Source organism: Lates calcarifer, linkage group LG6 (genome assembly GCF_001640805.2).
Source record: "Lates calcarifer isolate ASB-BC8 linkage group LG6, TLL_Latcal_v3, whole genome shotgun sequence".
Classification (NCBI taxonomy): Eukaryota; Metazoa; Chordata; class Actinopteri; family Centropomidae; genus Lates; species Lates calcarifer.
Window position 1 is genome coordinate 7,933,510 of NC_066838.1, and position 21,122 is coordinate 7,954,631.

Here is a 21,122-nt window from a genome sequence, read left to right on the forward strand (position 1 = left end):
GCTGCCGCATAGAGTACAGTGGTAATGACGCATTTTAACCACGGTGCTTTTCATCTTTCCATTGGACGATCTTTGGTGATGACTTTGAACCGGTAGGAGAGGCTGCTCTGTCTCTGTCTGGGGTATATTTTTTTGTTAAGACTTTGGACGAAGGCTATGACAAGGATTGCCCCAAGACTGTGAGTCATCCATACACCCACCTATTCTGTTGTTTCCTAAAGTTTTATTTTTAGTCTGCCCGTACCCGAAACACAACGCCCAGTGACCCGTGTATCTCTGTTTCCCTGGAGTTTTATCTCCATGACACATTTTACTTAAAAAAGAAATAAGAGATAGAAAGAAAGAAAGAAAGAAAATTACTGGCTTGTGTCTCCCACACGTGACCATAAGAAAACACATGTTATTTAAATTCTAAATCTTACTGAGGTTACTCAGCCATAGTGGTAATGGTCTCCCTTATTTTACTGTACATTCACCACTTCCTACCATTTAGCACCAGGCGCGATCTCGCCAGCCGCGCCCCCACACAAAAGGTTCCAACACATCATGACGGGAACGCGCAGGGCGGTCAGACCCACTCCCTCCAAAACACTTACTCCACCCTGACATAAACTTCAACTGTTAATCAGATTAAATTCAAACGATTCTCTGGGAATAAACCTGATTGGTCAGGTTGTGTGAAGTGTAGCTGTTGATGAAGTTTAGGCAAAGACACACACACACACACACACACACACACACATATATATGTATATATTTATATAGTATATATGATGAGTATATATGAAAATTCAAAATCCAAATGTAACCTCTAAGTGTCTTTCCCATCGTCCATGTAGAGGCAGAAAATCTTAATGTTATTCTTCGTGATTCACAGCAGGTGGTAGGGAGCAAAAAGTGGGTCATATGAGTAAATTAGGACATAGACTTGATTCAGAGGACGATGTCTCGCAGGTCCTGTGATGTTATCAAGTGCAACTGCAGGTTGATTAGGCATTTGGGCACATAGAATATGCTTAGAACAAATAATCATCATTACATTTCACCGCAGTTATGTAAGTTTATATTTTAAAAAATCTAATGAAAATACATCCTATATGTACATACATTATGGTTCTCCTCTTCCTGGTACTTTACAATGAAATGACACAATCTAGCACTGACCTCTAGCGGTGTAAATATGTCATCACATAACAAGTGTGTTAAATTCGTGTAAGTCAGAATTTATATTGGTTGTTTTTTTTCCTTCTTTGAAATTGCAACAACTTTAGTTTTCGGAGTTCGTTTTTTTGTGGGAAAATATTTTGTTCACACTGAATGCGGGGAAACACTTATAATTTAAGTAAAAAGAACACATTTACTCTAATTTTGCGTAAGGGCCAAGTCTCGAGAGCAATTTATTCTCCCACAGTCTCGCGGGAGTTAGAGGAGTCAGGTAAGCGGCGGGAAGAAACATAAGATGGCAGCACGGTCTCACCTGTAAGAAGGAAACCATGATGGGCCGATAGTGTTTTCTCTCAGTCAAAGGCAGAGATAGCCAGGGACCAAAGCCACATACTGGTAAGTTTTTGTTTGTCGCATCTTCGTAGGTTTGTTTTAGGCTGTTTGCTAAATGTCTCTCACTGTGCGCCCCTGATACATCACGTTAAAAAATATGAAGTAAGTGTAATTGCACTGTCTTAGCTAACAGTTTCAGCTCAAATAAAACATGGACTATTTAGGGTATTTTGAAACCTTTTGAAACGAGAGTAACAGGTCTCTCTCTGCCTCCACCTATGCAGACAGAGGCTTCAATTTTGATCCTCAATCCATGATTATTTGTAGGCAAACTTGAAACCATTTTGTTTGTTTGTTTGTTTGTTTTAATAACCCCAACTTTTGTGTCAAGAAACAACTGAACTGACAGCCATTTGTCTTTCAACAGTTTGACAACAGCTTTAAAAAAAGATCAACAAGATGACAATGAATGCTCATTAACTGATGCATTCTCACTCAACTCATGAAACACAGGGAATGTGCAGGAGTTAATGGATGTGTGTGTCTGTGTACTTTATAGAGAACAGCAGCGGGAGGATCTGAGACCAGTAATGATCTCAGCAGCCAGAGTTCACACACTATTAAACTAATTGATGTCACTTGTCAAAGAGAAATCAGAGGCTTTTTGTTCAAGCAAGCTGGGAGGTCATTAGTTGTAATTAACAAGCTGACTGATCAGGTACACATGGTGACGAGCTTGTAATTATCCTGTCTTAATGACCCAAGAGTTTACTGGGACAGTAAGTCAGTTTTATGTCAATAGGGTGAATGGAGTGGAAGTGATATTTGAAGTTTTTGCACCGACATCAAGATGCTCAATCTACATCTGCTTATCTTTTCCATCTTCTCCCATCAGAGATGAAACGGCCTCAGGTCCAACCTCACAAGAGGAACCTGCATCTGAGGTAGTTCCTTTGAACATTTTTGTTTGGCTGTATAGTGTACAGTAGATCCTTGCTTACAGGTCAAATAGAAGCTTTATGAGATTCTGCAGTGTTTACTCACTCGCAACCATTTCATTATAAACATGCAGCAAGAGGCAGCAAATGGTGACTCATCAACTCACGTGTTCAAATGATGACTGCAGTGCTACTGCAGTGGTATTATTGCAAAGTAGCAAAATATCAAACCTAACATTGACAGTTTTAACCTGTATACTTTGCAATCAGATTTTCCTGATTTGCAGAATCTCTACAGCTCTGAGTGTGCAACATGAAAAGAACTTCTGTAGTTCTTAGACTTTATATTTTCCGAACTTTTCTAGTTTCCCTATGCTGTATTTACTGGATCTGTGGTGGGAAAGGGCAGCCCAACCTCAGCATAATGCCCCAGAGTAACCTGCATTAAAATAGCTTAAGTATTTTGTTTTTAACTGCCTTATCAACAGCTGATAAAACACACAAGGTAAGTTATTCTGTATACACGTAAAACATTTACATTTGTGATTTTAAACACATAGTGTCTGGCAGGTCTTTACTGGTAAATTCTTCTGTTGCACAGGATGTCACCGGTCTAAAATACATACAAGAGTGTTTAGTATGGGCAGTGATAACAGTAACAAAGAAAAGAGCTCTCCCTACAGGAATTTCATCAACAGAAAATTGAAGTGAACAAAGTCACAGCACGACCTGCACTGTCTGAGTGACAGATGATTCTGGGATGGCCTGAGCAGAGATGCCGCAGCAGTGAGAGGTAAGCAGTAAAGATGGCCACGTCTGCCAAAGCTAGTACTACTACTGCTTAGAATAATAATGGACATGCTGCTCATTAGATTGTGTATAACCATGCCACTTGAGAGGCATGATGAGTTTTACTGAGCTGCAGTTAAGGTGTTTTTATAGTCAGTATAGTTATAGAATAATTTAATGTTACTAAGAGGTGAAGCTTCACTAGCATTTTGCTCAAGGTCACTCCAGCAGGGCATCGCGCTATCATAAGAGCAGGTTTAGCTAGTCTGTGTAACCACAAGGACACTTCTTCTTCTGTTAAATAATCAGATAACTTAATTATCAAGCTGGTTTGACCAGATTTGCCCTCATTAAATTAAAACCTGTATGAGGTTGTGTAAACACCAGATTACAGGACATTTAATCATATCACTATTATATTTTTAAAAATCTGCACTCATTATACAAACAAACAAGTGTGGAGAATAAATCATTTACGAATGAATCAGAAATCCTTGGAGGGACTATATACTTGTTCATTTGCACGCAACCTAAATTCATTATTTATCCCAGAGAATGAATAAATTGTCCCCACTAGCCTGCGATTGAACTTGAGCTGGTGAAAAATTTAGCCTGCGCTGCTGTACCCCAGTGAGTCGCTATCTAATGAAAATAACAGAGCAAAAAAGAAGGGCACACGCTTTAATGATTGCATTTGGGTTAGGAGTGGAAATGGAGAAAATAATGAGAAGGAAGAAAATGACTTTAGAAGAGTTTGGTACAGACAGAAAGAGAAGGTGAAAGTTTATTTTAGAATTGCTTGTAAGATCTTACTTGTATTTCTACTTTTAATGCACTTCGTGTCCTGGCCCCAGGTTATATCTCTTGAGTTACTCTCACCTTATCAACATGCACACAGTCTTGACGTAGCAGGTTATTGGCTTTTCTCATGGCAAGACCTAAGAATAATTGGTGCTTAACATTTGTTGTTGGGCACCTCAGCTCTGATTTACATGATAAACCCAGCCTTGTAAAACCAATATACTATTAAAAGCCACTCTCACTGAAAGGCATATTTATAATTTCATTTCAGCTGGCTAATACCACAACATGTTTATGTGCGTATGTAGGCATGTTGTTTGTCTGATTTTGTTTGTAATTGTAGTTTTTCTTGTGTGACTATTTTATCACTTTTTTGGTCACTTTTCCCTCATCTTTACTCTTGCGGTCTCAAAATCTTTCCTACTCACTTAGTTTGTCTTATTGTGTTATTGTTTGTGAGCCTTGTAAAGCACGGAGTGATCTCTGATTCAGATAAGAGCAAAAGTATGAGTGAGAGAGCGATGGGAATAAAGATGAAAGCTCATTTGTTTCTCTCATTTCCACTTTAACTATGTTTTCCTGGAGCTGTGAATAGACGTGCCTGCCTGCTTTTGTGTGTGTGTGTGTGTGTGTGCGTGTGCGTGCGTGCGTGTGTGCGCAGAGTGGCCACAACGATCTGGGATCTTGCTCCCTCCGCCTCCGAGAGAGTGAGAGAGAGTGAGAGAGAGAGAGAGAGAAAGAGCAGTCACATGCAGAGAGGAGCTGGGACGAGAGACAGAACAGAAGAGAGCTGTCAAGCTGCGAGGAGGCAGCGGAGAGACGACTTAGTTTCTTCTTGGAATACATTCATCCCTCCATCTCTGAAGCCCACACACACAGACACTCAAAAAAATCTAAACTCGCAAACTCACAGATGGTGAAGTGTGTGTGTGTGTGAGTGCTGCTGTTACCTTCTTATAAGGAGTGGTGCGCTATTTGAAGGATCTGGACTTACTCAAGCCTGACACACTTGGACTGTAAGAGTGTTTGGATTCAGCATCCTTGTGACTTGGACTTACACTCTATTAGATCCAAATTGTGTTTTTAACACTGCAACACTTTGGACCAAGAGTGTATATCACTGTGTGTGAGAGTGCATGTTTGGATTCAGCACTTGACCTGAAAGCAACACTGAGATTTTGACTGAAGCTGCTGTGGCACTTGTTAGATCGGACTCACACTTTAACACTGGTGTTTTGTTTGTGTGCGTGAGGAGAAGGATGCGTTGGCCAGTGATAGCAGTCCTGCTGGCCCACCTCGGGGACACCTTGACGGGGGCGTGGAGAGCATCTCAGCCAAGACTACAGTTCACACACTCTGGTAAGAGGCAACATTTCTTTCTTCTTTTGTTTTCAGTATTTCCAGTCTTCTTTGCTCTTAATGTCGAATACATCTGTCGCTCTCTCATTCTTCATTCACACACACACACACACGCAGTTGACAGGAATCACAAACCGCTTTTCATTTTTTACTTTCTCTCTTTCCTCCTTTATTAATGCCCACACACTGTTATACAATACGTGGAGCACAAATTATACCTTTGCCTTTCTGTCTCTCCACCTGTCTGTTCACCTTTTTGTGATTCTTTCTCACACTGTCTCACTTCCTCCATCTCTGTAATCACCTGTATTACATTAATCATCCTCTAGTAGTATAGTTTGGGTGTGAAAGCCTTGTCTTTAGCCCCCGCCCACCTTACTTTCTCTTCTCACTATGAGTGCTTCTGACTTTCCAACACAGTTTTAATTTGAGTCTTATTGAGCATTTAAAAATGGTTACGGCACTTTAAAGACTGCTGTAAAGGTTTCTGACAGGCAGATTACAGTATATAAACTAATTTACATAGAAATAAAGCCAAAGGTGAGCACACCTGCGATGTCACTAATAATTATTGTTAATCAGATGGCCCATGGTGGTGGATGTACTATTGATAGTTAGGCTGGGGGTTTGTTAAAAATCTGTGTGATTGTCTGACTGGCTGTTGTGTTTCTAGCCCCACTGAACTTCTTTTTCTTTTCTGAAATTTATTATCAATAATAGCAATGTTTGTCTGAATCAGATGCAAAGTACAATTAAGCCTCGCTATCCAAAGATACTATTCCAATCATAAACTGACTTCTTGACAGCACAGCTATCCTCTCAGGATTTCAAGTTAAGTGTCTGTGTCTGTTAATTTCAGTTATGGCTAACAAAGAAATAATTATCTGATGGCAGAAATCCCAGATCCAGATCACCACCAACTTAATTATTTCTTGGACTCGGGCCAATCTGTCCACCATATTGAAATCCATGCGGAGGTTGCAGGAGAAATGGAAGAACTCCTAAATATGATTTATTTAGCATACAATCTGTGGTGGAGAACTGAATCATGCATTGGTATGCTGGGATACTTTTCTTCATGCACTTCTGCCACTCTGCAGCAGTGTTGTATAAACATGTTATTGAATCAGCATGCAGGTGTTGAAGAGGAGCACTGGCTCGGTCGTCATTGGGTTGATGGCTGATTGAATTGAAGTCGACGGGTCCTCTTAAAGGCTGCAGAGGCGCTGCACAAGCCTCTAGTAGTTGTTGGTGTTTGTTTTAACCTTGTGGGAGCAGCAGTGGGGTGGGGTTTTCCTCAACGGGGCATGGAGAAAGAGGATTTGAACATGATGGTCGTCTGATTGACACTGTATGTGACGCAAATACACATTGTGTTGAAGCAGTCTGCTCCTCCAAACAGAGTAGGATTTAACACTCTGACCTATGTTGGGTGTTTTGTTATTTGTGGATAACAAACGTGACGGTCAAAAGTAATGAGAAAGCAAAGATCTGCATCTTCTAATTAAAACAGGATTTGGGATTTGCTCTTTTGCCCTCTCAGCTCTATTTACGGTCAATCCCCTCCAAATTAAAAGCTTTTTTGAGGTGTCCAGGGCTTTTGTTACGGTGAGATAAACTTGGCTCCCTTTAATAATGTTTACCAGAGACACTGTAGAGTAAAAAACCAACTGATTACATGTTCTTACATAAGCCAAAAACACAAAGGGTCTGTGAAGTAGAGGCGATAAGGCTGAAGTCAACTAATCGTGACCTAGAAAGTACAGAGAGAGGGAGAAGAGAAACCTTGTTGGATTGTCCCAGGTGGGAATTTAGCTCTAATGAAATCTGAACGTGAAAGAGCTGCTAAAGTAGCTGTGTATGCATGTCTTGTTGAGCACACAAACTATGCGACTGTATGTCCTTGAGTGTGTATTTGTGTGTGGTTGCATTGCACGTGTCTATGAAGTGTGTGTTGATGCAGGTGTGTGTGTGTAGTTCTGTTTGAGTCACTTTGAAAATATGAGCATGTTTGTGTGTATGTAAATAGAGCTGTTTCAGTTCTAGGACCTCTGTCCACCTCACGCTTTGTTGTGTATTCTTCTGGGACAAATCCTCACATCTTTGAACAACAGAGCTGTGTGTGTGTGTGTGTGTGTGTGTGTGTGTGTGTGTGTGTGTGTGTGTGTGTGTGTGTGTGCGTGCACACGCAACTGTTTGTTTTATATCTACAGTGGCCAGTATGCTTTTCTTTGAAAGGAGAACAAAAAAACACATGCATATAGGGATTATGATGGGCTCCATGTCCGCCATAATTTCTGTGTGTGTGTGTGTGTGTGTGTTTGTGTGTGTTCATATTCTTTCTCTCTCTCTCTGTGGGAGCTTCATGATGTGGTCGTTTCCTTACTTGTCGTTTTTCTCAGACAGATGGGGGAGATTTTTGTCGTGAAATGCTCTAATTAGGATTTCAGCTCCACTTAAGAACTTTGACTCTTTAGTTGTTTGGCAGCTCTGAGACATGGTTCATTTTGATTTTTCTTCATCTGTAGGACTCATAGCTGACAAATAATTTTAAAAACAGTATAGTCTGGCATTTAAGTGAACTGCCTTATCCCACAATTGAAGAAAATTGGCTAATAAAAACAGCTGTCAAGCAGAAACCCAACACATCATATTGAGTGTTGCAGCAGTAAAATAATGATGAAGTAAAGCAAGAAAACAGATGGCAACAAGAGAACAGCTAAAGAAGATGAAAAAATTAAAACAATATGACAATCTACTGACCAACACATGTATATGTGTTCAATTTTAGATTTTTAATTCAATGAATGTTATTTTACTGTGTAATATACAACATGATACAAATAAAAACAAAATAAAATGTACAACTGCATATAAATTATCTGGTAATATCTTATGACCACAACAACATGCAAAAGTATTAATTCAACACTGTAATAATACTGTTTGACTGATGCTGGCATTCTGTAGATTAATATGACCACTTTTAATACATGATATTGGAGGAAAGCTCAAATTACTGTAATTTATAAATTTTTTTATTAAGTATTTTTTTTATCGCAAGGACAGTGAGAGAGACAGGAAATGGGGAGCATAGGAGCAGCAAGGGTCCAGCTGGATCAGGAGTTGAACTGGGGTCCACCTGCTCAGGCCACTAGGGCCCACGTGGTACACGCCCTAAACATTCGGCTATGGGGGCCCTTCCCTGAGTTACTGTAATTACACAGTATTACAAAATGTGTTTTTGGAGCTGGAACCATACTTCACCCCCCAGTATCATCCACCTACATGGAAATGCTCTACTAAACCAATCAGCTGCTGATAAAACACTGATAGCAGAGGATGTTTTCAATTCATCGACCTCTGCGTTATGGGCCCAGCACACTTCTACTTAAACCCACAATCCCCGTCTTAGGAAGCCAGTGCCTTATCCATTAGGCCACTGGGAGGAGGAGACATATGGAGACACAGTAAAACCCTGACAGAACAGAGGACTAGAGACAAAAACTGTGACACTGAGTGCCAATAGAAATATAAACTGGCGCTTGATCAACTTAACACTATTTGTGATATACAATCATTTTCATTGCAGGACAATAGAGTGATCTGTTATCAGTTTGCTTTTTTGCTTTTTTTCTCTTTCACCAGTCCAACCAAGCCAGTTCTCTCACCACACATGGTAGGCACGCCATCAGTAATTAGCCCCACCAACTGCTCCCTGGGTAATTTCATTTTACTTATAGACTACTCCACCTCACCGAAGATGTCCCCTTCCCTTCTCGTCCCGTGCATGGCGGCCAGATCCAAGAGCTCCTCGCTGACAGACAAGTCTGTCTTCAGGCCTCATAAAAATAGCTAGATGCGCTGTATCAGTATTGTTGGTGCTTTTGTCAACGACTCATGGAAAAGCCAGAGAACTGTCTGTGTTAGTGTTTCTTGACAGGCTAACATTGTTAAAAGCCTTTCTCTGGTCACACACCTTCAGCATATACTGCTTTACAAATGCACCTCCTGAAAAACGATTGCTGAAACGTCTACAAACATATTTGGCTGAGACTGCAGGCTGTTTTTTAATTCTTGGACCTCCTGTTGCTTCTCTTGGTGGATAAGGTTAGCATACCTAGCTTTATACGTAAATTGTTTTCCTTGGACTCTGCCACTGCCTTGTAGCAAAGAAGACATACCAGCCAGTCTCCATTAAGCACAAACATGTATTCGCTTTCCCATCTCTCATTAAATTGCCTTCCCTCTGCATTAGCTTTTTTTCTCTTGGACATTTTCAGACTAGTTATTATTTCCCCCCCAAACTCACTAAAAATGGAAATGGCTGATATTGAGATAGATGCTAGATGCTTGCTTTCATTTCAAAGGTAACAAAATTGAGAGGCATTGACTGTACTTATGTAAAGCGGCATAGCATTGTTCTTTTGTTTTTGTTTTTTTTAACGATAATCATAGTCTTTGAAAGCTCTCACAGGCCACATAAAATGAAGTGGCAGGCCAATTTGGCCTGTGGGCCTTGAGTTTGACACGTCTGCTCTACAGAGAGAGGCTTTTTTTCTTTTCTATTACCACTTGTATCACTCATATTTTGGCCCCCTTTGAGTACTTGAAATGATTTATGCAAACAAATCTGCCATCAAACATATAAGGTGTTACACTGTAGGCCACACTGCTGCAAAACTTACTCAACAGAGGATGGTTTCAGTCACTTTAAAGTGGGTGATAATATTCAAATTAGAAAATAATAAAACTAACACACTCTGCCAGTTTCTATCTTCATCATCCACCTCTCCCTCTTCTCGCCTAATATCTCCTGGTTGGAAGGACATTTTTCTGATGTTCCATATCTTTTTAGAAACGATTACATATTAAATAGATAACTTGCACATTCATGAAACTTAAAGAAACTACTTCATTTTAGGTATGATGTGAATTTAAGAGTAAACTGACAAACCAATCAAAGAATACTTTCTTTCATTACTTTTGTTTATTACATTAGTTATAGAGGGCAGCAAACTAAAGGTGTAGATTGTTTATGACACATTTACAGAACTTACAAACATTTACATTGACAAAATGCCCTTAATGTCTAGAAAATGATTTCCAGTACAACTAACTAAAGCCAGGATATCTCTAGCTTTTCTGCATCAGTTTTGAACATTCTTTTTTCAAAACTTGGTCTCTGTGATTTGCCCACGAGTGCAATAAAGCTGAATTGCCAATAGCTTTTCAAAGTCATATTTTAAATGACATCACTCCATGTTAGTACAAAACAGTAAGGACACTCATTTTTTTGTAGACTAACTGCAAAAACAGTACAGATTAAGAGATAGTTGAATAATATACATTCTGTATGCTTCTGAAATCAAAACTAGACAGACCTGCCGGTTAAATGTTCTTAGCATTTAAAATACTTAACATTTAAAGCTGAGAGTCTAACAGACAGAGAGGCCCTTTCACTGTCTGAGAGATTTGCTCTGATTGGTGAAGTGTAATCCTACAGACTGACCAGACAGCTTTGTGTGTCTGAAAAAAAAAAAAAAAACAGCTTTAAATACTTAAATACATGCCTGATTACCTCCTATCCCCCCATCTCTCTCTTAATGACAAAATTATCCCAGTTATTCACTCAAACTTCATGTCACCCACATGCAGCGGTGGGCTTACGCATGCATGCATGCGCACACACACACACACACACTAGCACACACATTACACAAGTGTAATGAGTCCATTATCCTGGCCATTCAGTGGACGGTAGTGTGATTTTCTTGATGATAGATGGCAGTTAGAGATACCGTCTCTGCACCACACACATACACACAGATGAGACATTTTCTTGCAGTATTATGTGAAACATGTACATGAATAGTGATCCACTGCACACACAACTGATGCACTAATCACCCTGGCTACACCATGTGGAAGAACACACATGAGTGCTGTATTACTGGACACAATTACACAAATGCAAGAACATTCAGAAGACTGCATTAACACTCACACACACAAAAGGCTATATATAACAAGTATTGTCTGTTATCATACAAAAAACACATTTCATGAGGAGGTTCTATACACACACATGCTTACTTGATGCATGCAGACACAAATACACAAAACCAATTTAACTGCTATCACAGCTTCATCAGTACCTACTTTCAAAATCATAACTGTCATGTGTGAATATGAAGATTGATCATCGCAATCACAGAATAGAACTCCATTAACGCCTCAGAGGAGGTTTGAAAGGTTTATTTAGTCAGCGTGAATCTACTTCCTCACATGAAGGCTCAGTCATGTTTTATTCATACAGCATTCACTTAGTGAATTGGTCTGCACATGGACATTTAATGTTAATCAGTCACAGGAGAATATTTGAATTCAAACATATGAATTTGTTAAGAGTGGAGATGTTTGCTTTGACCTTTGACCTTTGCACTGGTGATTGCTTGTGATGAATGCGGGCATTTAAAGTTGTCCTGCTGTGTCCTTCTGGACAAATGCCCAAATTGTAATGTAAATGTAAATGAGTCCTTTTCAATTTCATGCTATTAGCATGCAAATTGCTTGGTTATACTACACAGTAGATTAGTTCATCAGTGTCCAGATGCATGTTTACTCTTGTGCATATTTGTAAAATTCAATTTAAGTTTCTTCAGAGAAAAATTGTGTAGACCATATAAAAGCTGCAGCGAGGGAATATCCTCAACTGCTTCCACCAGACAAGTTGTGATTTTATGAAGGATAAAACCAAGGTGTTGTCCAGTAAGCTGTAGCAATAAAGATGTTGAGGAAATTTAAGGAGCAATAAACAGCTGCTTCCATACAAAATCCAGATGAGCTGACTGTTTTTTAATAAACTACAGGGACGTTGTGTAGTTGTGTTGTCTGTGAGAGAAGCAAGTCAACAGACGCACAAACCAGAAGCTGATTTGGCCACTGTTAGACTGAGATACAACTTTAATTCCCGTCATTGTAAACAGGATTAAACCGATATTGTAAGATATCTGCCTTGTGAATTAGCTGTTTAGAATCTGTCAGTGTGTTCACACACACAGATACAAAAGAGCTGGCAGTATCTCTCATGGATTTGTAGGTCTGGGGTTGTGTTGTTCTTTTGTCCGCTGCCACCACACACACCAAAAAAGTCGGCAGTTTGTTTCTACATGTTGTTCTTCATCTCTCATGGCCCTCATACTGAGACAAAGGCAGATATTGCAACAATCAGCTTTTCCTCCATTTTGATTCAAGTTCCTTTACGTAGTGGAATGTGAAAATGAACAACTTTGTGCTTCTGTTTCCACTGGAATCCAGATGATTACCACTGGCTCTTATCTGGCTGTTGCTCACACTGCATCTGAGAAACTTTGCAGAAAGTTCAGCATTTCTCAACTTTCCCCTGTAGCTGGGTGCTTTTTGAATCTGTCGAGCTCAGTGGGTGGCACAGGGCTGCAAATCAATGAATATTCACATTGAATAGCAGCTGTATATTTGAATGATCTGTTTCTCCCCCTCTCACTCCTCAGCTCAGGATTTTATTTTCATTTATTTTAGCTTTTTATAGCATCTTGTGAGCTAGCTAAAAAACTTTAGCTTTGGCTACAAAAAACTTTTTAACTGTGAAATATATTTAAACACTGTGTCCACTCCATATTTACTATATAGTGTGCTATATTTACTTTCTGCAATGCAATGCTCCACATTTTATAGATGCAAAAATTACTGTTGTGTGTCTCCACAGCTGTATGTGACAGCACAAAATGATGATGTCTAAGTGTCTGAACTATTTGTGCCCATTACACAGGGGTTACTGAATTAGTGAACAAGGTGGTGACACAAGTAAGTGTTTCTAAATTTACCAAGCTAGAAAATTAGCAACTGTCACGTTGTCACTTTGCTTATACGTTCATCTGTTAAGTTACTGTCAAAAACTTTCAACTTGTCCGTGCTCTGCGAAAAGTTAAGTATATTTTGTAGATTCTAAATGAGTACAGCAGGAGCACAGCATTATGGCTCTGTACTTTAGCAGCTGTAATCATACAGTATTTTGGATGAACTGATTCAAACAGCTTGTTATTTTCTCCATGTCCAGGAATCCTGCAGTTAGATGAAACTATATTTTTTTTCTGTAAAATTCTCAACAGATGAGTGATAACATGTACCAGTATGTTTGTATTAAACCCCATTTTAATTTTATCCATCATATGTTATACACACTTTATTGCAGTGTTGAGGTTGAACTTAAGAAGTGAAACCTGGTTCTTGGTGTATGTTGTATCCTCCTCCTCTTTCTCCAGCCTCACCTTTCTCTTCCCTCTGTGTACTAATAAAGCACAAAAGCCTTCAGAACGATATTAAAAATCAAGAGATATTTCATTATTCATTTATTCTTTCAGATCTGTTTCTATCTAGGCCAGTGCTTTCCAGGCTCAGGGCTGGGGATGTTGCTGAGATGTGGATTTCACTGGGATGGTTCTGGTACAGATTCAGGATATTCTCTATTATTAATCTTAACAGTGGCAGTCCCCAACGGTAGCGCTACCATTGCTTATGACGACTGAAGTCAGATGGCGGCTGCTTGCTCATCCCACACTCAAGTAAGACAGACATTTTCCCTGGAAGAGGAGCTGGTTTTGCAGGGTGTTTATGTACAAATTAGACATAATATAAAGTTCAGCAGTAATCCAGGTTCTTGGAAAGGCTTCAGCTTCCTCTGCTTTTTAAAATCACTTTTCCAAAATATGTGGACAGCCTGATTAAATGTTCTTGAAACCAAACTTTTGGTCCTTACTAAGATATAGAAAAAACCCTGATTAAGGGGATCAGTACTTGAGGGTTTTCTCCTCTCTCTGGACAGAGACATTCAGAGGAGTCTAATTACACCCTTGCTTTGGCAACAACAGCCCCTGACAACAGTGGACATACTGTAAATTTACCCTCGAGAGGTTTCTGGTGTTAATATCAGAGGCTATCTTTAGCCTGAAGCCTGTAATTAAGCAAAAAAATCCCACAAGCTTCACATTTCTTCCATTTCCCTTAAGTATTCATTTACTCCAATCTGCCCTGCTGTCAATAATCTAGAACTGAGTTTCTCACCTCTGCTCTCTGCCTCTTATTGTGTGTCAGCATTTTGTTCCTATATAACATTCAGGGGATGCAAGAAAAGTTTTTACTGCCATTATTCAATTATTACACAAGTGACCAGGGGATTTAACTTTAGTGTACTTTTCACTTTTAAGTCAATTAAAAACATGTACAAATGCCAATATGAAGACAAAAAAGGCTGCTTAAAGTTTTTAATGAGATACAGCAAAATAAATGTATCATAATACTTGTGTCTTATTGACTAGAAAAAGTTTTACTAACGCTGATCTGGACATCTGAGGTTGTTTCAGAACTATATTTCTCACAGCATTCCTTTCACCTCAGCTCCATGTGGGAATTTAATCCACAAAGGCACACTTGACTTGACTTTGGCCACATGGAAGCCAGAAGCAGATGGGATCAGCAGTGCTAAGACTAACTTTAGTAAATAGTTTACCTCATAGTCTTGTAAAACTCTAGTAAATATTTGACCTCATTAGCTGTAGATTAGGGAAGGCTGGAAACACAGAATATGAGGGCATGCAGAGATGCAGCAGATACTGAGAGGCTCAGTCCCAAAATAAATATTCATCTGTTGCTTTTTCTTCCTAAAATATTGTCATAGCAAATGTATATTTGTGTAGTCTAAAGTTATTTCTCATATAGTGACCTTTGTATTGAAAATAGATATATTTCTGAGGGTATGGTTGTTTTTAAGGTTGATTAGTAGATTTCAGAGAGTAGAATACTTTACATGGAAGATATACCGTTTTTGCTTCACAAAGAACAAACAGCGAGGTAGAGAGCCTTTTCAACCAACAAACACATTCAGTAAGGTGTAATTTGTGTTAGCGAAACGCTCCCTTTGCATCTGTCAGGGATCCAGTGTCTTACTCAAAGGCACTTTAGATGTGTTTATTTTTGCTGTTACTGGGGTTTGAACCTTGGTTCTCAGGTCGAACAGCAGGATTTTTTAAATCAAAAGGAACTGAATGTAATTTCCCTTTACAATGAAAGAATTCCGTGATTTGATCGTATTGAAAGTGAATTTGAGTATAAGGGCAATGTAATACAAAATGGTTAGCGCTGCATGTACGCTTACGCAAAACATCTCACCTCTAACCCTTGGTGTTAACGATCTGACATTCCCAGGACTGCGTAAACAAGAACAAACCACAAGAATTTGATTCTCCCGGTTTTGTCGGTGATGGGAAGATGAGACAAAGTGCTACAAAAGGTTGGAAGTCGGACTTCCTTTTCCTGTTTAAACAGAGCCAGGACTTATCAGAAAATAGAGGATGACAGATAGTGGTTTTTATCATCTGGCCAGGCTTTAAAGCAAAGAGATTCCTGATAAATGTGACCCTCACAGCTGACTGTAAATTTAAACCTGTACACTCTGCAGACATCATGTCTATCCATAACCCTCACAGGACAGCTCCTTTTTTTGGGGTTGCCCATTTTTAAGATGTAAAGATGTAGTTATTTGCCAGTTTTCCAAAGCAAATGTCCACAAAGCATACCATATGTCTACCATGTTTTTGAGGCTACGCCAAGAAGTAGAAGCCACAGACAGTTTAAAGACTGCAGTGATTTTTCACTCTACTGGGTGTGGACATACAGAATCTCTTGAAAAGTGTTGAGTTAACTTTCATGTAGTTAAATTTATGCTGACAATTTTGCTGCAGAGGGTAGTCACCAGTCTGTAAAAGGACCACAGTAGTGATTTTCTTGAGCATCTGTCACAGGTCCAGGCCAGCAAGGGTTATTGTTTCCTCCTGGGATGAGTCCACTTAAGAGTTATAAACCTCAAGTCTCTGGCTCAGTAACATGACAGACAGATGTGGTTCTGACTCAATTAAATCTAAAGCTATAAAGTCAAGTTTACCTTCATATATTTGGATGCAGGATTGAAGGTTTTTGCTCTAAGTCATCTTACGTAAGTAGTCTCATGAGGATTTTGGTAAGATGAAGACACACTGCTCTACTTGGTTAAGGACAGAAAAGAATGACCTCTGTGGTTTAAGGAAGCTAACAGTGAGGCAAGAAGAAGGGAAGTGCATGTGTAGTCATGTGTAGTCTTTTCAACTGTGGTGCTTTCAGATCCTAAAATCAATTTAAAAGATCAGGATGAGAAAAGTGACTAGCCATAGCTGCGCATCAAAAACAAGTATGAGCTGTGAACAAGGATTTAACCAATAACATTGCTCTCTACGGGGCGGCTCCCACATGAGACTGTATGTAACTGTGTGAATGTGAAGCAGAGAAAACAACGAGCTCTCTCAGTGAACCTCCTCTTAGATAAATGATGAAAATAAATTAGTTTAAAAAGTGAACAGTGAATGGACTCTAATGTGTGTATGCAGCAGTATGGTGGCTCAGTCAATAGTCTGATGATGATGAATAATTATACATGCTGAGGTCAAAGGTCAAGCTGTCCACGTGGATCTGGTCTGTCGGTGACACAGTCCAGACATCGTGTTTCTGTCGGTGTGTTTGGCTATAATTTTGCTGTGGTGTGTGTGTGTGTGGGGGTGGGGGTGGGTGGGGGGGGTGTATACGTATGTTTGAATATGTGAGGAGATTTGAGTTCATGTGGAACAGCAAGATGCAGTGAGTAGAGATTAACTTGTACTTACGTGAGTGATGCTTTAATGTATATGTTTATTTTTTACTCTGTAGGAGCAGATACATAACTGTAGAACACTGCTTCGTAACCCCCCGCCCCCAAAGGGTCAGACGATAAATTTGAGAGGGGCCAAAATGACCAACATTATTTTTTTAAAAAAAAGGTTACAAGTGAAAGTTACATGATCAACGCGGGAGGTTGACTACATGATATTTACACCTGATCTAATACAGTCATACACACACATATTGAAAGACATAACTGTGGTGTAGTCTAATTTCGGCATAACAGAGAAGGATAGAGAGACAGTGAGTTTTTACAACGGCTGCATGTCTGTGGACATGTGTGTTAGAAATGGTTTCTTCTGTGCATGAACACTGATGCATGTCTTCACATGAGTGCCCATCTGTGTTCCTATAGGCTTTGTTCCCAGGCTTCTGCAGGCCTCCTGCTGTAATTGCAACAGTAATTGGTGAAGTGATAACCCCATTTCCACAGGAAATGTGCCCCGGTTTCCTCGCCTCCACCACCGCCATCCCCCCTACCCCACCCCCCTGGTGGCGCAGCCAACAAAGTCCTCCCCCTGGGAAACGTTGCACCAGACAGCTAAAGTTCCCTGGGGCTCAGCAAGTAGACGAACAGATGGACAAAGACAGGCGCGCACACAGACACAGAGACAAAACTACACATATGTGTAGCTTACTCTCACATGGACAATGCTGCAGGCTGTGAAAGAATAATTGGATAGATTAATGATAAGTGTAGCTTTGTGTGCGTGTGTGTGTGTGTGTGTAGAAAGGAGAACTCACTGTAAAATACCAGGAAAATAACAAAGTTGGACTCCCATGAGTGAGATAACGACTGAAAGAGTGACTCGATTCTTTCATCAGTCTTTTTTTCGTTTGTATCTTGTACATCACTCAGATTTCACTGTGCCACTGCAAACTCCTGCAAGGCTTACAGAACTGCTTTTATACATATTTTTTAAAAATATGGTGTAAGTCAAAGTTTCTTCTCTCAAACTGTTTATAAGGTGCGCAGTAATCCAGCACTGCCTGCTTGCCAATGACATTTGCAAACATCCCTACCTGTCCTGCAGTGTACAGGTCAGATCGTCATGCCACTCTTGATGTGTTCTTGTGATGCCAGCATGGAAAAGTAGTGCTGACGTCCACTGTATGTTTAGCTGAGTCACAACTGAGCACACAGCTTGTCATGTCTGTAAGAAGACATCTCAAGCATAATGGAAAAGAGACTTTGAGACCTTTGAGGCTGGGTGGGACCCAGACAGGGCCACACAAAGAAACTTTGCCAGACTTAAATCTTGATTCAAGAAAAACTTTGACAAACACTTTTAAAGTACTTGAGTCTTTAGTTTAATCTCTTTAATGCTGTTGATTACTTGCAACATAGTAACTACTTTCAATTCAGAAATATCTTAACGATACCAGCAAGAACCCACTCTTTGTCTGGCAGTGACCTCCATCTGAATCACTTCTGAAGACTGGAGCATATGTAGACCACAGCTTACTGATATCTATAGCTGCCGAATTTATGTACATTAAATTAGCTTGGAGGAAATTCATTTGAATGTCACCATTGTGTATCATATGATTAATGTCTGCACTGCGCGTCATATAGTAAATGAGATAATGCATGCAGAGCTTATCATTAATTTAAAATCAGCCTTGGTTTACCTTGTCAGGGCTTCTTCTGACAAGCTTCATCTACATTTCCTCTTTTTACATCTAGCAACTAGGTTTTTTCTTATACTGCACAATTCAGGGTTACATTTTTGAATACCCGTCCTGTGACAGTTGCTCGATAACTGGTTTACCAAGAAAGCAAACAAACAAAAACCCCCAAATGTCTGAACAACACTGCACTGTTGCACAAAGTCTTTATAGGTCGTCTTGCTAGTGTTTAGGTGTGTTTGTCCTTGAAAATGCCAGCACACAGATGCATTAGAGTGTGTGTGTGTGTGTGTGTGTGTGTGTGTGTGAGAGAGAGAGAGAAAGTGTATGTGGTGCAATGCAGGAATGTACTTAGTTGTATCACACGCCACACATTTGCTCTAATCACATCGAGGTCCATCAGAGCTCCCATGACTAGCAGCTTTTAATCTAATGTTCACCGTGGATAAAAATACCTAACCACTACTAATACACACACAGACACACACAAATGCACACACAAACATAAATGCGCAAACAGTATACAAACAAAAACAGACCTCATAGAGGCAAACACGGGCAGACTGACTCTTGCACTGATATAAAGGAACCATTCACACACGGACATTTTCCGTGTGTGGTTGGGTGTGTGTGGGTGTGCGCATGTACTGGTAGGATTACATCTTAGCGTCTCTGTTCTTTTACGTCTTAACCTTTTTTGTCTTTGATTCCCAGTGACAGGAGTCAAAGGCCAATTGGCTTGGATCAGAGGTCATGACCCTCGTTGACCCCGCTGTCAACTTGATGCTGATAAGAGTGGCTGCACTCAGTAGGCGCGTGTGTGTGCAAGTGGTATATGTGCATAGAGAAAGATCAGATCATGCTGTTTTCACAGTGCAGAACAATCAAGCTCTTTTTCCACAATAATTACCAGTTTTACACTTCTGTACCCTATCATATCTTTTCCTCTTTACAAACTCACCAAACTGTATGTTCCATGATTTTAAAGGATGATGCAGGGCTTTTCTTGTTGGCTGTTTCTTAGCTCTAGGAGTATTATCTCACTTATACCATGACCACTTGCCAACAAAATGGCATCTGTAATCACGCTGAAAATGTGAGTCATTTATTTACATGTGTAACTAATTTTTATCTAGCTTCCTGTTTTAAAACATTGTAAAATATAGTGACTGAGCCTCAGAATTTGTGTCATTTGTGATTCACTCAACATCCAGCGAAACAGGACAGGGTTCAACAGGCTACCTCTCTCTCCAGCTGTTAATATTACATTTGTGTGGTTTCTCACTGAGAAGCTGTTTCTCCTTTTTTTTGGTGGTTGTCGGTGGTTACTCAAATAACCCTAGCTCCAAGTGTTTTAGCTGAGGCTCAGCTACTCCTGTCTTTACCTACAGTTTAACACATTAATTTAGAATGGGAAATAAACATCGACATCATAGGTATCTAGATAACCACCTGGTTACTAAATGTTAATCCAACTCATCGCGAAGAACTTTTTAAATTTTTGTGAAATTTGAAATTGAGGTTTTCAGCATTTTCTAAAAGTTACATCTGTATTATGGATACTGGCAGTCATATGAAAGTCAGTAAATATTATAGAAGTTATCATATGCTCTGTTTCAAACCCAATAAAATTACAAACTGCAGGATCGTTTGAGGATGAAACGATCAGTTCTGAAGACACTGCACAGTGAAGTAACCTTATATTACCCAGCCTCTTCACAGAATGTAATTATAGACCATCTTTAATCCTAAACCAGCTCCCCACAATATAAAAGGTCTTCTGATATTTTTCTGATATTCTCTGCTTTATGTTCTCCTCTCTGTGCCACATGACAACTTGCTATTTTGGTATCAGATTGTTCTTCCAGCTTTCAGTGCAGTTTGAAGGCATTTGGGAGCTTAGAGTTATTTAAAAAAATCAATTTTAATTCAGAGTTTCTGAAAAGGCTGCAGGATTGGAGAGCAAATTGCCTCTGGGTCGATAAAATCATCACAAACGCCACAGACGAATACTGAAACTTTCACCAATGCTTTCACTGTGACTTTTCAAAGTGTCTATTCTGAAGTTATTGTAGACTGTGAGGGGAGTTGGTTGACCTTCTGTGTCTGTGTTTTGGTTAATAATGACTAAAGATTCAATTTAGTCTTGGCAGGTGTGTGTGTTAACATCCTGTTGAATGTTGGCAATGACAGATAGACAGGCTGCAAACCACAGATGATGCTTTTTGTATCTCGAAATATCTGTGAATGTGTGTGGTTGATGGTATGCATGGATGTGTATGTGTGGCTGTATGTCTGTGTGTGTGTGTGTGTGTGTGTGTGCGT

The 21,122-nt window shown here is 39.7% G+C and overlaps 1 protein-coding gene across 2 annotated transcripts in view; it reads left to right on the plus strand.

The window, feature by feature from the left end:
* The first annotated feature begins 1,415 nt into the window (after positions 1–1,415).
* The window catches only part of sema3h (sema domain, immunoglobulin domain (Ig), short basic domain, secreted, (semaphorin) 3H), a 63,305-nt gene continuing 43,598 nt past the window's right edge, over positions 1,416–21,122 (plus strand). For both annotated transcript variants that reach the window (XM_018675118.2, XM_018675121.2), the window contains exons 1-4: positions 1,416–1,560; positions 2,393–2,441; positions 3,119–3,228; positions 5,278–5,384. In XM_018675118.2, the coding sequence (XP_018530634.1) occupies positions 3,185–3,228; positions 5,278–5,384 (151 nt within the window). In that variant the 5' untranslated portion in view covers positions 1,416–1,560; positions 2,393–2,441; positions 3,119–3,184. The remainder of the gene's footprint in view (positions 1,561–2,392; positions 2,442–3,118; positions 3,229–5,277; positions 5,385–21,122) is intronic.